Source organism: Mastacembelus armatus, chromosome 14 (genome assembly GCF_900324485.2).
Source record: "Mastacembelus armatus chromosome 14, fMasArm1.2, whole genome shotgun sequence".
Classification (NCBI taxonomy): Eukaryota; Metazoa; Chordata; class Actinopteri; order Synbranchiformes; family Mastacembelidae; genus Mastacembelus; species Mastacembelus armatus.
In genome coordinates, this window is record NC_046646.1 from 3,925,771 (window position 1) to 3,943,732 (window position 17,962).

Genomic DNA, 17,962 nt, shown 5'->3' on the forward strand with positions numbered 1-17,962 from the left:
TGTTTTTCCCTTGTCACCGCCACGAGGGCGCAACATGTTTGTGGTCATAATGTGAGAAAATGTGGAAAAGTTTAAGGGGTATGAATACTTTTGCAAGCCACTGTACCAGTACATCCTACCATTATTACATACACCATATACTAAACCTAATATTGTGGCACACTATATTGTTCTTATAAAACTATTATAAAACAGTTTTATGATATTTTTGTTCTGCAGTCAACATTTTTCTTTTTTCTTTATTTATTTGCAAACTCCAATGTCTAATATGTGTAACAGCAGTGGACATTAGGCAGCCAGTCAGTCTAATTACCAACCACAGGCAGCTATGATCTCTGCTACTGCTGTGTGAGCTGTTGCTATGGTGACCTGAGCCCAGAGTGCGAGGGAGAGTGACAGTGACACAGCACTTTAAGCAGGCACAGCACAGGAGAAGGTGAGAAAACGTCACCTCACAAAATGGAGGACTACAGAAAAACTATAAGACCAAAATAATTCCTACACTAACAGAACCAAGAGGCTTCAACAAAGACTGATCCATTTTTGTGAACATATTCCAAAAAATGAAGGATTGTTGGCGAATTTGTGTTTTTCACCAGAACTCCTGGACCTCTTTTATAATGGGAGTGAATGAGAGATTGAGCAGTCAATCTCTGTGGGTTTGGCCACCTGGTGGAAAAACCGTAGGTCCTGTCAAAATGAGAACAGTATTACCTGAAAAAAGACAAAAATCTCTACTATTTTAACCTTTTAGTCTAACCCCAGAGCGGATCCGCTCCAATTTTTGTATGTCCAGATATGCCTCAAAAGATCGTCGGAAAATGTGTATACAGTCTAAAAAATTTTATGTCTAATAAAACCTTAAAGTCTCACGATTCAAATGACATAAAGCAATTTTGGATTGAACAATCACAGCGACTACAGTTTCTTAATATTTAAACAAAAGTACAAATACAGTACAATACGCTGTTCCTTACATTTCTGTCGCATTAGTTCATATGTGTACTCAAATATAGAGTGTCGCATATCGTTTTGTTCGTTAGAATCCATAGAACAAAGTGCACCCATGTTTTAGTCCAAAAAGATGTAATATTGTACAGTAAATCCATAAATCCATCGTCCTCCTCATAATAAGCCGTAAACCGCTTCGTTTTATGGCTGTTTTGTCATTTTTTCAATAAAGTTTGACATAGCAAGCTTCTGTGAATCACATGAGGCCTCAATCAAACGTGTTGTTACGTTTCACAGCGTAACTAACGGTAAAACCAATAGAATTCACATCCTCAGAGAAAATCCCAGTCAGGGGGCATATTCTAACTTCGATTGACAGGAGAATTATCCAGTCAAATTGGTCGTAAATGGTGACAGACGCATCTTGTAGCCAATGATGAGACCTTTAAATCAACATATTGCATGTTGTGCTAGATGACGCAACAGTGGGCTTTAACGCAGCCCCTCCTTACTGTAAATGTAGCGTTGACAACACTGGGCAGGCAGCGCTCGACGCTAGAGGGGGAGGGGAGTCATGTTTCACATTTTACAGCGCGCCGATAGGAAACTGGGACGCTTTTGCTTCAATCGGCACCAAGGCCGTCAAAATAACTCTTAAAATGTAAGAACAACGGCTAGTTTAATTTAGCTATGTGTTTTTCGGCCATTTGCAAAAAAGGGGGCGGGGTAGACAACAGGTTTTAATATATAAATTGTTTATAAAACTGAAAGTTGACCCAAGAAGAGAAGAAAACAGACAAAAACATTTGAAAAAAGCTGAAGAGCAAAAGCTAGCGACCAAAAAACATATGGAACAATAATAATAATAACAGGACAACAATAGTGTGAATGCTGAATCAGCATATAAATAAATAAATCATTATTCTGAATTTATCCTAGTAATTGCCCACCCAGGATATCTTCCAGCCGACCCTGTGGTTGAGAATATACTGTGTATGTGTACGTGTATGTGTGTGTGTGTGTGTGTGTCACCTAAGCCACCAGGGGCAGCAGAGCCTTCATCATATAAAGTTTCAATGGAGGCCTAGTTCTCTTACTTTGCAAAATGCATGGCAATAAAAAAAGCTAAACGCCACAAAAATGGTCTTGGTGTGTTGGGATTGATATAAAAGTGTGGTGTGAATGTGGTTGAGTATATTTTGTCTGTGTGTGTATGTGAAATTTGAGTCAACAGCCAAGTGGACTCTGTTTATAAAAGAGTGGTATGAATGTGGTTGAGAATATACTTTGTGTGTGTGTGTAGTGTGTGTGAACTTCAAGTCATCACAGGCCAAATGGGCTCTGTTGATGTCTTTTCTTGAAAAGAGGGATCTCTCTTGTTCCTCCCTCCTATTGGATGTGTGGTATAGCATGTTTATGTGCATCTTTGAAGTCTGAAAGAATAGTTTGCAGCCTTGTCTGGCTGGTCATTTCTCCCTCGGACAGCCATGAAGAGAAGCCTGAAACCAGAGGAGGTTCTTGCAAAAAGGCTGTGGACCACCTAGACCAGGTAAGCACACTTATACATCAATTATTTGCCAATTTCTTTACTGTTACTCATTATTTATGATTGTCTGATATAGCCATAGGCTATTTACTTAATTTTATTTTGTATTTTTGTATTTATCAAAATACTAAAAAGGATGTGTATAAATTTATTCATGTCATGTGATCATTCCTTTCTCTTTTGCAGGTTTGTGGCACCTAGTTCTGCTGTCACAAGACACACAAGTGGCCCATGAGCTTGCTCTACCACATGATAGACATATCATGCTATAATGCCTATGTCCTGTTCACCTCTGTGGAGCCCAGCTGGAACAGTGCCTATTGCTTTAGGTGGTGACTTGGAGCAGGTTGGCAGAGCTCTCATCATTTTCCCAGAACACCGACTGCAGCAAGCTTGGTCCTACAAGCTCAGGGCCAGGTCCATGGTCAGGAGGGGGAAGAGGAGGAGGAGGAGGAGGAGGAGCCAGGGCCCTCCAGAAAGCGGAGGCAGTGTGTCTTGTGCCCAGAGCACAAGAGGGTGTGGAAACAGTGCGCCAAATGTGGAACACATGCATATAAAATGCACCCCACAGTGATCTGTGCTTTATGCCTTAAATTGAGAATACACAAAAGTGTGTATAAAAAGTTTTTTTGAATAAACTTCCATTGGGCCTGGAAAATCAGTGTTATCAATCATTGACCTAGTCAGGCTGTAATAACCTCATCAAAAATATTCCACTTTGCACCTCATTTTTGGAAAATATTGCATATTTTGTGTTTTTTCCATTGAAAAAATCAGGGGTTCTTATGACAAAAACGGCATAAAAACATAAAAATATAAAAAATAATAAACTTTATATCTATGGTTAGGTCTGAATGTGTTGAAAAGATTTGATGTGGTGAAAATGAAAAAATATTTTGTATATAAGATTTTTATTACCCTTTTATGAAAGCAACCATTTTTGTACACCTGGGTAAAAACTATAACTTAAGGGTTATAACCTCAAGGATTAAAACAAAGAATTAGAGTAATTAAAGTGACGATCGGGTGTGGACATCAGAGAAAATTATAGGTGTGGGCGGGTGGATAATTTATTTGAAGCAGCAGGTGACATTTTAACTTATTCGCGCATCTCTAATGCCAACTTAATGTAGCAGACCCACTGCTACCAACTCAAGTTCTTTCCCCTTGCCACTCACACACACACACACAAGCTTTCACATTTGCCAGTATTCTTTTATTTTCAATTCTGCTCAGACCCATGTCTCGCTGCTTCTTCTTCGTTGTCGTGTCCTCCTCATTATCCTTCTGACCAGGTTTGCTGCCCCTGTATGTAGAGAGGCAGTTCATTAGACCTGATCAGGAACAGCTGGGTCCCAGTTTGGCTGTTGTTCCGTTGCTCCATAGCTCCCCTTGCAGCCTAGCAGCGATCACACCCCGCCACCACACTCAAAGATATTATTCAAAAATTAATCTGGTTTGTCATAATAGGCTGTAGTATATAATAATAATAATGTATACCATTTGTAGCATATTTATGAGTCTTAATTTATTAATAAGTTTTCACAAATTCCCCAGAAATCAACATTTAAGGGTAATAACAAATGCATGGACTAGTTTTTCTGCATCACTTTTAGACAGGATGTTCTTAAGTTGGGCAATATTACGCAGGTGAAAGAAGGCAGTTCTAGAGATTTGTTTTATTTTTGTTAAAGGACATGTCCTGGTCAAAAATAACTCCAAGGTTTTTCACAGTAGTGCTGGAGGCCAAGGCTATGCCATCTAAAGTAGCTATAATGTTGGAAAATGTTTCTGAGGTTTTTAGGCCTTTTAGGAATAACTTCTTAGCTTTCACTCTAGCTACAGTAACTGATAAGTAGCCTGATACTACAGATAAACTGTCCAAGTCTAATGATGAGCCAACTAATGGCAGGGTGCCTTTAAGCAGTCTAGTCGGCATGGGGTCTAAGAGACACGATGATTTAGATGAAGCAACTACTGATGTGAATTCAGAGAGATCTATGGGAGAGAAGCAGTCTAAACATAACTGAGGTCTTACATATGATTCAAGAGCTACTGTAGTAGAAGATTCATTTATTGCAGCTATAGGAAGGATCTGCTGAATTTTATCTCTAATAGTTAGAGATAAAATGTAGAGAGCCCCCCCCCTCCCTTCCCCTCCCCTCTCTTCCTCTCCTCCCACCTCATGTATATTCCACCATTGAATGTCACTAACCTTGTGCTCTCTCTCTCCCCTAGTTTGTGCTCTCTCCCTCTCTCTCTGTTCTCTCTGTACCTTCTGCAGGTGTCCCTGGTCCTGGAGCTGTATATCGCTGATGTGCAGTTACTGGTCCCACCAACCTGCAGTGTCTATTTGTTGTTTATTGTTGCTGTTCTTTTCTCTCTGCTCTATCCACTCACCCCAACCAATCGAGGCAGATGGCCGCCCAAACTGAGCCCGGTTCTGCTGGAGGTTTTTTCTTCCGTTAAAGGGAGTTTTTCCTCTCCACTGTCGCCAAGTGCTTGCTCATAAGGGAATTGTTGGGTTTTTAGTTTTAGTTTTTGTAAAGTGCCTTGAGATGATTTGTATTGTGATTTGGCGCTATACAAATAAAATTGAATTGAATTGAATGATCAATTTGGTAGGGAGTGGGATTGAGGCAGCTGCCCTCCACTGTGTTGGCACATGGCACAGATGTAAATAAAGATGGAATCATTTTCTTAAATTTATTAACAGCGTTGTCAGATAAACATCTGCTGTAGTGGAATTTTCTTCCAAATGCTGCATGATCCATTATATTAAATTCAAACGTTATTAAAGAATGTTTTTATTTAATCTTCCATTAAAATAACATATCAAGGAAAAAGCAATAATAATGTATAATTAGGTGCACATTACACTATGATTTTCATATATATCAACACAATTAGAATGAAAATGGAATTAGAGCAATAAAATAATATCACTGCCCTTTGCAACCTAAGGCCCCTTTACCCTTGTCATAAGGGAGTCCAACAAAATGATAATTCAAAACATAATGATAAAATAATTCTAAACTCAAGAGTTTTTCAAGTTTGAGAAACTGGAAGTAAAATGACATTTTCAGCAAATACAAGAGTTACAATACAAACACCACTTCAATGTTTGAATTTGAATTGCTCAGCTCATCACTAAGCACTGCTTAACATTAATTATATGTTTTTTTAATATGTTTCTTATTATATATGGCTCTTTGCTTGCTACAGGGTTAAAAGAGTTTAGAATGAATGTAAAAAGAGAAAACAACACTGAGCTGTATTATAATTGGGACCATCATCATGTCCTCCTGCTATATTATCAGGATGGGTCAGTTTTTTTACATTCAATGTTTGACCAGAAACACTGTTATCTATTTTGTACGGAGACTCAATCACAGGGGACCTTAGTTAACAGTTAAAAGCCTCTGTGTGAGGAAGAGAACACATCTCAAATGAATAGGCTATGATGGTCATAAAAAATAAGAGCATGAAGGTGAAAATGGGTCAATGCTGTGTGTTTATTGTGCTCAGCCATGGGTACACTCTGGACTAACTCATAGCGTAAAGGAGGAACCTGTGTCCAAACAGACAGAGAGATCTCTGACTTCCTCTGCTTGTTTGTTCAAAAGCAAACTGTCTAGCTCAGTTTGCTATATTGACTAGACTACAAGTTACTAAAATCCTGATATAGTGTACAGTAGTTAGAATGACATAACTAATATCACATTATATTAACGCATCACAATGTACTATGAGTGACAAAATTAAGTAATCTGTCCTTGTTAGTCCAATATTTCTCCTCTCTCATACACAAACATTTCCTTCTTTACATAATGTAGTTGTAGCAATTTGGGAAGTAGAAGGATTTTGTGACTGTTAAAGAATTATATTACAAGGGCCACTGCATTTCATTTTCATCAGGTAGCAGGTTCAATACCAGATGTTAAAGGACAGTTTTTTCTGTTTTTACAGCTTGGGTCTCATTTCCATAATTTGCCCATCATTTCTCGCATTAACCCTGTACTCAAATTACATAGATCTGGAAACAAAGCGACATTGTTTAAGAAAGTCCAAAACAACTGAAAAACAAAGTTTTGATAACCTGGATAAAGTGTTGTTTGTTTACAACTTATCTGCTCCTGCTCTGTTGTACTACCAGAGCTAAACAATATAATAAGAACAATGTCATTGCAACCAAAGTAACAATGGTCAACTCAATAAAATTAAGTCCTAAATTATAAACTGAAAACATCCTTTAATCTGTATGAAAGATTTTACAGTCCATGTAAACATAGCACCTGTCTTTATGGCAAATTAAACCATTAACAGGTCTAGCACAGAGCTCCCAACACCTTTTATACTAGTCCTAAAGGAGTTGTAAACTAAGAAACAAAAACACTGTGTTACATCTTGATAAATCTAATATATGCATAGGTAAGACATCCTGCAGTCATTAGGGAGAAATACAGCTGATTCTAGATTCTGAGGTAAGGGGGTTCACCTGTACTACACAGTCAATGTGCAATGTGACGTGTCTCATTTGAATGCTCTGCAGTGTAAGGCTTGTCTCTACAGTTTAAGTAAAACCCATAATTGCTGCAGAGCTATCAAGTCTCTCTCACTCTAAGTTAGACTGAGAGTGATTCCTCGAACATGTTGGGAATGTGGACATTTTCACCATATGATGCTTGTGTAATTGAAGTAGAGACAATGCAGAGCTGACAGACTGCAGCTGCTCGCTGCTCTAATGGACGACCCACCAATCTACATGGCAGGTTCCCCTGTCATTTAAATGCTTGAGTGTAAACACAGGCACAATTGTCTGGCTTTAGACATTGAAAAATTTCATTTTCCATCAACATTTTAACCACTTAACTGCTGGGCCTGAAAGCAACTCAGAATGTGCAAAGCTAGAGCTCACTCATGTAGAACAAATACATTCGCAGCTCTGCTGTCCCCAAATTAAGGTCATTAAAAAAGATCCTCTGGTATACGAACAGTAACAAAGAGTGATACTAACCCTGCACCCTCTTCCCACTTCACGTCTCTTGTTAAAATGAAATACCACATCTAACATCTCGCAAACCCTCGTACAGTTTTTTCCTGTTTTGGAGGGAAAAAAGGGACTCAATAAGGCATCCTCTGGTTCCATCTAAACACTCTCGACTCACCAGGCCATATTAAGATCTACAGGTCAGCCAGACTCAGGACAAACTGTGAGAAATTTCTTAAAGGGGAACACAGAAAGGAAGAGGAGGAAGTAGGTGAAGCACAAGACACTGAGGAAAATAGTGAGAAATAGTTTTAGTGAATAGAAATTACATAGTTTGGCTCACCCCTGGTTGCAAATAGAAATGGCACCTAATGACTGGCTGAGCATGTGAGCAAGTTTGGAGAATTGCAGGATTTTACAGGAACAGTAGCAGCAGTAGCGGGATTAGTCCACACCCTGGGCAAAGAGGAGCATTTTTTAACCTGAGGCCAGCACTGGCAAAGCTCCCTGTAAACAAGAAGAAGCCTTTCTTTCCTTCAGAGGTTTAAATTATTCACAGATGCTCTTTTCTTCTTTTTCAATTTTTTATGTTCTGCTGTGATTTGGTTTTAGCCACTTTTGTTGTGTGTCATCATCCCTTTTTGGCAGCAAAAGGCAAGTCTCCTTTGAAATATTTCTTTGTTTCTTTTCATTACTGTTTTTTCAAGCAGTCCTAGGCCAAGCAGAATGAAGAAGCCCTTTTATTCAATCCATTCAGAGGCATTAAGACGTGTGCTCCCTCACACCTGTCTGTATGATTAGAGATTCAGTCTTGGGGCCACTAAGGCAAACTCTCGCAGAATGTTTCGGGCCACATCCACCTTGTACTGGGCAATTACAAGCGCCCGCTTTACGTCCTCAAAGGAGTATCCCTCCCCCATCAGCATGGCGATCTTAGCATCCACATTTTCTGACTCCAGGCTGTGGGGTTTACCTGGCTGAATGTCTGGAGGGATCTTCCTGGGCAGTGGTTTTGGTGGCCTGGCAGGGGCCTGCAAACAGGCCATCGATACTTGGAGGGAGAGAAGGAGTAAAATCATGTCAGTGGAAAAATGAAACACCAGCTTGAACAGGAACACACAACTTGAGAGGGTTAGTAGTGAGCAAGGAGAAGTACTGTAAGTAGACTTAATGCTGCTCGTCATAAAACTGAAGAGTTTACATTTTTCCAATACCTTGAGAGATCTGACCTTTATCACTGAGTAATGTCTGCCTGTCATAGCCAGAAATCAGATATTATGGTAAGGTTCATGTTAAGCTCATGAATGCATACATACAATTTAAATTTCAAAGGCTCATATTTTTTTCACACCTTGCATCCTACAATTTTCTTATCTTTTTTTTATTAGTCATAATATATGAGATGAGGTCAGGCAGTTGTATGCATATTAAAACTATTTACACCGTATTTTGTGAAAGTTACACACTTTTCAAGACCTGGGTATTTTTGTGCAACCTACAGGTGTCTATTTCCTCATGTAATCACTTGCTGAGAAAGCTATGTAACTGTACCTTGACTGGCTGGTAGATGGCCATACTCTACGCAGCCTCCTCTGGACCCTTTAACATTCTCTGTGTGTCGTCTGACAGGAGGCAAAGGAGCAGCACTGTTCAGCATGTCAAACACTGTGTCTAGACCAAAGATGACACAGAGAAAGTCAGGTAAACAAGACTGTTGGTACCTGTAAGTCAGCAGTCAACTAATGTTACAAATGGCATGCAATGTGTTACATATTCTATAGTTTCGTTAGCATAATAAACAATATACTACGAGAGAAACAAACTATATTAGCATAACACAGAGAGATGCATAAAATTTCTATTTGTCACTGTACAGTGCAATTTTCATTGGAATAAAATGTTGTGTTTGCTGGCTCACCAGGTGTTAACAGTAAGTGCTCATGTCCGGAGGAGAGCCTGTGTGGTCGTGTGGTGATGGAGGAGGATGTGGCGGAGGTGCAGGATGAGGACTGTGAAGAGGACGAGAGGTCTGTGAAACTGTGTCGTGTTGGTGGAAGAGGAGGAGGAAGAGGAGGAGGCTGCAATGGAGGGCGGCTGTTGAAGGGGTCTTCTAATGCTGAAACACAGCAGAAGGTACAGAGAAGACTGAACTCTCTACTCTGCCTTGATTCACAGTTTAACCTTACTCCACTACTGGAGCGATGGTACCATGCTTCCAATGACATTCTCTCATTTGGTGTGTTGATTGTGGTGGAGAACACCAACATGTCACGCCAGACTGACTACTGACTGTAATGTTGACAGCAAAAGATTCACATCATTTTCATATTCATCAAACCATTATTTGAGCCCTTGTGGCCTATGAATGAGGCCAGTGTCATCCCGGAAGAGTCCACTCCCACCAGTATAGGAATAGTTCATCGTAAGCTAAAGGCAATCACTCAGAACAACTCTGTAGTGATTTGCATAGCCCCACAATACAGGAAAACCACTGGAACATGTCACTGTAGGGCTCAACAGTATTTGCAGCCCTTGTATATTAGTACAGTGCACATACATGTGCATTCATTCCTATTCAAACAAGGACTTTTCTACATAGGGTTCTACTGGAACAATGATCTGACAGTGGGATAGAAACTGACCTACAGAATGTGATTTTAATAAAATGATACTAAAGTCAGTGTTATTTGGGTCAATCTAATTATCTACCATCTAATAATCTGCATGAAATGTTCATTGATTAAAGTTATTAATATAAACGTGATAATTGGAGATACAGACATTTCTGCTGGAGAAACACTGACACCTTGAGGCGATAGGCTGAGGAAGCTGGGATCTGAGATTAGAGTGCCTGTGGTAGGCTACCTTCGGGGGGCAGTAGAATGTCATAGTCAGTCGGTGTCTTGTTGGTGTTGAAGGGGCAGAGGCCAGTATGAGATGGTCTTGGGACAAACCCACTCACTGATTCTGAGGGTCCAGAACGACAAATTGAAAATAGGAATGAAATAATATATTCACAATCTTTGAGGTGTAAATTAACTCTGCTGGTGTCAGGACTTACCAGGCTCTGGGGGCTGTGACTTCTTCTCCTCAATGACAGGCTCTGCAAAGTCATTCTCCAAGTTCCTGAATGAAAGAAAGTATTTCTCAGGCTCACAGCAGCTTTATCAAACTCTATGGAAACCATCATTGCTGTATATCACCAAAATAACTTTAACGCACTGAGAGAAGGTTCACCATACCTACTGGGAACAGAGATACAAATGGGAGCCTGGCTCAGGCAGAGGTTGGATGAAGGGATCTGATATTCATCCTCCACTTTCTCTGTCACTCCCCACTGGCATTCAACCACAGTACTGCTGAAAGGGGTGGAAGGTCTGTAAAAGGCAACCATGATTTGTCAACCCAACTTTTCAAGCCATTACACTGCATTGGCATTGCAAACTCTGATATTTTGACAGTCCCACTGTGAAGACAACAACAATCCTGAGGCGTGTACGGGCAAGCCAAGGGTGCAGCAAGATTTTTCTTTTTTGCATTGGTTATGTTACAGCTTAAAAACCTTTCACAATATATAAAAACAACATGTAACATTTACATTAATTACATTGTAAACTGCATTTTATAAACACCCTGCTCAGTGTGTAGTTTTGATGCAGATAATGGTATGATAGTTCCCAGGTGCTGGTTATCAAAGTAATAGTAAATGCTTTCTGATTTTCTAGGTAGATAACAGCCAGAAATTGCAGGATTTTTCATGACAGAAATGATAAACTATCAGACTAAACAATGAGAGACACGTTCTGTACTTTCTTAGATAAGTAAGTTCCAGAGTGAGTTTACTGACACCAACTTTTAGCTATTCATGGCCAGCTGAAAAGGGGGCAAGTGTCTGTGTGTGTATGATGTCACGCATGTGTGTTGTACGGCGTGTCATTCTGTGTGTTTGGAAAGGTCTGCAAACCATTGGTCGGTCACTATACATTAAACAAGTATGTGGACTATAGTGGATATGTTCCTTTATTTTTCTAAGTGGTTAGGAAATATGACTGTGAAAAGTAGCTAAGCAACACCCTCAGCTCTCTCAATGAGGGATGCTGAGGGACCTCTGAGCTAAAAAGTAGGCCATGTGCAAACAGCAAAATATTTTTGTTGTACAATATGTGTAAAATAATGAATCTGGTTCTGGATAAAGATTTCAAAACAACACAGAACATGCTTATAGTCTCAATAATTTGTGAAACACTATCTATAGACTGAGGCCATCAGGCCAAATTCAATAAGACTTCTGACTTCTCAATTTGATTCAATTCAGTTTATTTGTATAGTGCCAAATCACAATAAAATAATCTTAAGGCACTTTACATAGAAACCTAACAAATCTCTTATGAGCAAGCACTTGGAGACTTGGGTGTGTCGTGAAAATAGGCAGCACCACTTACCAGCTAGATCCACCGTGTTAGCTGTGTTTACAATCCTATTGTGATGCAGAATACAGTAAGTATTGTGTCTTATATATGTAATGATTAAACAAGGTGACAGTGTAGGAACTGTGTACCACGAATGATGCAGACTAATCAGTAAGAAGAAATGCCTCTACCTGCACAGAAAAAAATATCAAATGCAAAAAGTTTGGGTACCGGACTCAGCAAGGACTTAGTCATCTTTTATTGAGTTAGGATTTTCACCAGCTCTGCTGTAGATCACTTCAAGTTTTGAGATATTCGTGTCAGAGGCATGCGAGGGCTATAGCAAAAGCTTCAGTTGGTGTTTCTTGAAGTCGTTTTTGGTGGATTTTGAGGTCTGTTTTGTAATATTGTCCTGTAGAAACTGGTCTATTTTCACTCCATTAACTGATTGTAGGACATTTACATGCTGATATTTAGTGGAGGGCAGCACGGTGGCTGAGTGGTTAGCACTGTTGCCTCACAGCAAGAAGGTCGTGGGTTCGCATCCCGGCCTTTCTGTGTGGAGTTTGCATGTTCTCCCTGTGCTTACATGTGGTTTCCTCCCACAGTCCAAAAAAACATGCATGTTAGGTTGATTGGTGACTCTAAAAATTGCCCGTAGGAGTGAGTGTGAGTGTGTGAGGTTGTCTGTGTGTCTATATGTGGCCCTGCGACAGACTGGTGACCTGTCCAGGGTGTACCCCTGCCTTCCACCCGAGAGAGAGCTGGGATAGGCTCCAGCAGATCCCCGTGACCCTGAACCAGGAAAAGTGGGTATAGAAGATGGATGGATGGATATTTAGTGGAGTCTTACCAGTGCTAGTGGCTGCCACACAGCCATAAAGCACCATATTTTCTACCACAATGTTAAACAGTTGGAAAAGTGTTATTTCATGAAACACTGGTCCACTTTTCCTCCAAACACACTTTTAGTGATGGAGACTTAAGACAGTTCACAGCAGAGGGGCTGTTGCTGGATGCTGGCTGTTTTAACTTCATCTGTCCACAGCACTTGTTTCCAAAATGACTCCATCTTATCCAAATGCTGCTTTGCATAGTTAAGACACTGACTTGTGATAAAGCTGTAGGTAGGATTTTATTCAGATGGCTCTTCATGCAGGGCTGGCTCATGGGGACCCTATTGCCAATTATACTGACTACTGTAATAGTCATTAGTCATAGTGACATAGTCAGTAATAGTCATTATCTGTAATTATGAATACACTTGTAAAACTATGTATATATTTGTTGTAGTTATATTAGAATGCACAGTGAGAGTTAAGGAATTGCCACAGAAAAAGATAATACTGTATATTTACCCAATTTGCAGAGTCTCAGTTATTTGCAAACTTCTCATGTGGCCACTCAGAGAAGCTGAAGCTGTAGCTTGTTGCTTACACCATTTGAATGTCAGCTTGGCACATTTATACCCTTCTAGAGTTTTTAATCTTAAATGGTAGCCTGACCTGGTAGTGATTTACACTAAATATACTAAAAATATACACTACACAACATGATACAATATTAAGTGGGATACCTAATGTGAACTAGGCCTACTGAAAAGTAAATGGTATATGGTTTTATACTTGTATAGAACTTTTCTACACACAAGTGTACTCAAAGCGACTTTTACACTATTTGTCCATTCATCCATTCACTCACACAATCGCTCACGCGTGCATACACCAGTGGAACAGCCACCAGGGGCCAACTTGGGGTTCAGTGACTTGCCCAAGGACACTTCAACCTGTGGACCAGGGAAGCCAAGGATCAAACCACCTGCTCTACCTGAGCCACACCCACCCAGCCGTACCAAAACAAACCAGGAGACCATACTTTTACCTTAAATACAAGTGCTTTACTTGTTTTGTGCTACAACAGTGTGAAGTGCAATAACAATTTAGTGAAAGAAGTGAAAAAAAACTTACAATTTAAATAAAATAATTTACATAAACAGTTCTACACAAGTAGCCTGGCCAGCCAGACTAACTCTTTTTCTAGTCTATACAAAGAATTAGTCTGGAATATCATGGGTTCAGATCAAATTCTAAGGGGCAGGCCAGTGGACACAGAATAAACCAATCAGAGAAATGAAGGATATGACGCGTGCGGAAGATTAGAGAGGCTAGTGAATCACTGTTGTTTTTGTTGTAAACGCATGAGAATACATGGTATTATCCCCAATTCTATGCTTATTTTTAAACAGAGTAAATAGTGAAAGCCAGCTGTAGAAAGATTTGTGGACTTGGGACTGGCATTGAGAAAAGTTATGAACAAGTCAGTGTGTATGTGCAAGGTTTATTTAAATCTGGCTGGACAACATGAGCATAAAGCCCGCATCATTGCGTATAAACGGGTGTGATTGGCCCAGCTCATTTGAGGCCGGAGGAAAAGACTATGACAGGGGGGTCCAGACCCACAGTCTTTCACTAAGAAAGGAGTGGGTCTGGCTGGCCATGCTACTACATAAGTATAAAATAAATTAAATAAATAAATGTACAATAATAATAAATAAAACAACACAAATACTTAAATAACGGCATAAATGAACCAAGGAACAAGTGACAATATAACAAAATACTGTAAGAATAAAATATAATTACATAAATAGGTTTGAAAACTATTACATGTGCAAAAGGCACAGATAAGGGAAGAAATCCCAAATAAACTACTCTAACCCAGACTTACCCTACCTCCTTGTTACCATGTCAGGTACCAGATGTTACAGCCGACATAGAAGGGATGGTAGGGAGAATAGATGGGGGTGGAGGACCCTGCTCTGCAGAGGATAGACCTAAGATGAAAAAACAGCTACCCAATGTAGATGTCACATTGCACTGGAAAAATATGCCACTTACTTTTAATATAAAATAAGCATTAAAAACAGAAGTGTTCTGCTATTAATATGTAAAATAATCTGTCAGTGGAATATGTGCAATTTTCAGAAAAATGCTTGAAATAAGATACATTTGGCTAAAACGAAATCCCTTACAATTATATTAAATCTTAATGAGGCATTTTGACTAGAAATTTATATATATATATATATATATATATATGTAGTAAAAGTATGTAGTAAAAGTTTATGCTGATTAACATCAGCATATCTTGAGGAGGTGGACTGATGTTGTGATTCAGGCCAATATGGTTTTGTTGTGAGACTCCCTCCAAAATACAGTGTTCCTGGGGAACTGTCAAATGAAAAACAATCTATTTATTTTACCAACATAAATTATTATGCTCAGCATTGCCGTCACTCGAATATAAATAGACGACCACCTATACGATCTATCCAGCTAAAGTAACAGGCAGAGAGCTGTTGATTTTAGTCCATTGAGAGCAATGACCAATTAGCAACAAAACACACTAGGATAAACATACACCATTGGCGGATGATCACTGACAGCTGACTTTACAGTTTTCTGACAAGTGTTTAATTATGTCCCGTTACATGAGTTAGTCAACATGAATTGATTGGCACAGTGAAAACTGTATGATAGAGCTGTACTGTGCATACAGTAAGGAGCACAGAGCCCTTGTTCTACCTGCTTTCCTAACTTAATAAAGGTTTCCACAGACAAAATACACTGCAAGCACTATTTAGCTAGGTAGCGATACAACTAGCTATCAAACTGTATTTTCCAAAATTGCCTTAACACCAAACATTACGGTACCAAGTCATACTTACTTGCCATCTTTCTGTCGCTTCTCCTCGTCTTTCTTTTTTCAGCCCCTGAGGAATACGTCCTTTTTGTGAAACATTCTCCTTTAGCTGGGGGCTGGATTTCAATCTGCTTCACAGTGATGCGCAGTGCCACATTTATTATTATTATTTTTGGCGTTTTTTTGAGTGTTATTATTGTATAGTGATATTGTAATTACTGTACTGTTGTTGTTGTTCCTTGTACGGGGTGTTCTTTGGGGAGTCGGGAGGGGGAACAATAAAGAAAAGTTGAACGAAAGAGCGTCTGTCGGCTGTGAGTATAACGGGGCATTACAATATTATACCTCTGACAATATATTCATCATACAAGTTTTTTTTAAAATTGGCTCTATGGGACTCCCATGTGGTCACGGTGCCCTAGGCAGCCTCTTAGTCGCTTATGGCTTCCATGTATAGTCTGTGTATCATCAGCACACAGAGGGACACCTCTTCTGTGTCAGCTCCACCTTCTTGCAGAACCTCTGCAGTCACATGAGGTGTTTTACTTTGCTTTTCTGCCCACCGATGTGCAGTTCAATCTGAAAGCTTTCTTAGACTTCCAGATCTTGTCTTGACTTCCGAAGTTCATGTTAATGACCTTTTCTTAATGATATGTCAAAAAATTTTGGAATTTCAAGCTGCAAGTGCACTGACTAATTTATACAGCTCTGCATAAGTTACCCTGATTTTCAGACCCTTAGAAATGTCATCAGCTGAGAACTCCTAATGACAGGTCTTGACTTGCATTACAAGTCCTGTTGAATTAATGAGTACATGTCACAATCAGTGCTTAATTTGATTTATTTTTAAGGTCATGAAATAAAAAATAATGCTGCATTAACATATGAAGAAAAGCCAAATACTATGTCTCTGTGATCCTATAAATGTAGCCTATACATTTCACAGCATTTTACAACACAAAATTGCTTTCAATGGAACCAGGGCTTCCCTGTCAGCTCACACTTCATCAAAAGTGACAGCTCTATACCGAGACTCCGCTGCAGCCTGGTGCACAGAAATATCTAATCTAATTCTGGCTGCAGCTACAAGGCCATTAGATGCTGGCCCATCATTTTTCATAGATGGTTCTAACCAGGTCTTTTCACCTAGGCCACTACAACTCACTGGTATATGGTCCCTGAGTCTGAAACCACAGAGATAAGAACAAAAGGTCAGGAGACAGAGCAGACTATATGGAAATGTCTCCCTAAAATGAATCTTACTGGGTTAATTAGTGACACTAGTAAACCACTAGTCTAATTTTGTTACAGCTCTATTCAGTCCATGTTAAAGCTACACACTACATGGCTATTTTATTTTATTCCCTGTTGGGGCTGTAGGGTTTTGAAACCACATAACCTTGCACAAGTCTAATATAGAATTCAATAAAGAACTTGGCCTGCCAATGATTACACATGCTCTGTTCAGCACTGAAGCATCTTTTTATAATGTACACATTTTGACACTGTGTATTGATACAGCACTGTTGTGAGTGCTGTAAAAAGTGGTTAATGTACCACTGCATAGATGCAGAAAACCAACATGCTTCCACACTCTGCGATCTTATCTGCCCATGTTAATATAACTGTGCAGACAGCTTTTCACAGATACCTTCATGACAAATTCATTCATATCTATCAGGATAAATTCTCCCATTGTGTATGTGTGTCTGTGTGTGAGTGTGTTTAATACTCACTTGTAGCTACTGGTAAGTGTGGACTGAGTTGGTGAGGACCACGAAGGAAGAATGTCATACTCATCGCTAACTTGCACACCATTAGAGAAGGACTGCAAACACACAAGAGAGGGGGAGGTTATAAAAATCACAGAGGAACAACTAAAATGTCAATGTCAGTTGAATCTGACCTGCCAGTTAACCCCCCCAAATAAAGATGCTGTGTAAAAACAGTGCTGAGCATAAACTTCAATTTTCAGCATAGATTATCATATATTCACACCAAAGCATTTCAAGTATGTGTTTACTTATTTGAGGAATGGCAGAGCACCTTATCTTATTGTCTTGAACTTGCAGCATGCCTTATTTACAAATCTCTGATAATCGGAGCGATAAATATCATGTATGGTAACTGAATCATATTGATTGAAATAACAAAATCAAATCTCCCCTGCAAATATCTATAGACATTAACATGTGACTCAATAAACTTTCTACCACTCTCTCTGCTTAAAAACAAAGTCCTATGCATATTTCGCTTTGTTATAAATGAAAAATCATTAAGATTTAGACACAAAATTAACAAATGCAGATACTTGACTTAAGGAATGGTGATGCGATGAAGCATTTTGCATTTCAGGGGGCAGTA

At 39.4% G+C, this 17,962-nt stretch overlaps 1 protein-coding gene across 12 annotated transcripts in view; it reads right to left on the minus strand.

Moving 5' to 3' along the window:
• Positions 1–5,288: 5,288 nt before the first annotated feature.
• Positions 5,289–17,962, minus strand: part of cblb (Cbl proto-oncogene B, E3 ubiquitin protein ligase) — a 57,241-nt gene continuing 44,567 nt past the window's right edge. For 4 of the 12 annotated variants that reach the window (XM_026327710.1, XM_026327709.1, XM_026327714.2 and 1 more), the window contains 7 exons: positions 17,335–17,426; positions 10,730–10,864; positions 10,549–10,613; positions 10,353–10,454; positions 9,406–9,603; positions 9,039–9,158; positions 5,289–8,538 (listed from right to left, as the gene is read on the minus strand). In XM_026327710.1, the coding sequence (XP_026183495.1) occupies positions 8,285–8,538; positions 9,039–9,158; positions 9,406–9,603; positions 10,353–10,454; positions 10,549–10,613; positions 10,730–10,864; positions 17,335–17,426 (966 nt within the window). In that variant the 3' untranslated portion in view covers positions 5,289–8,284. The other 8 variants (XM_026327715.2, XM_026327712.2, XM_026327713.2 and 5 more) reach the window with 7 other exon arrangements.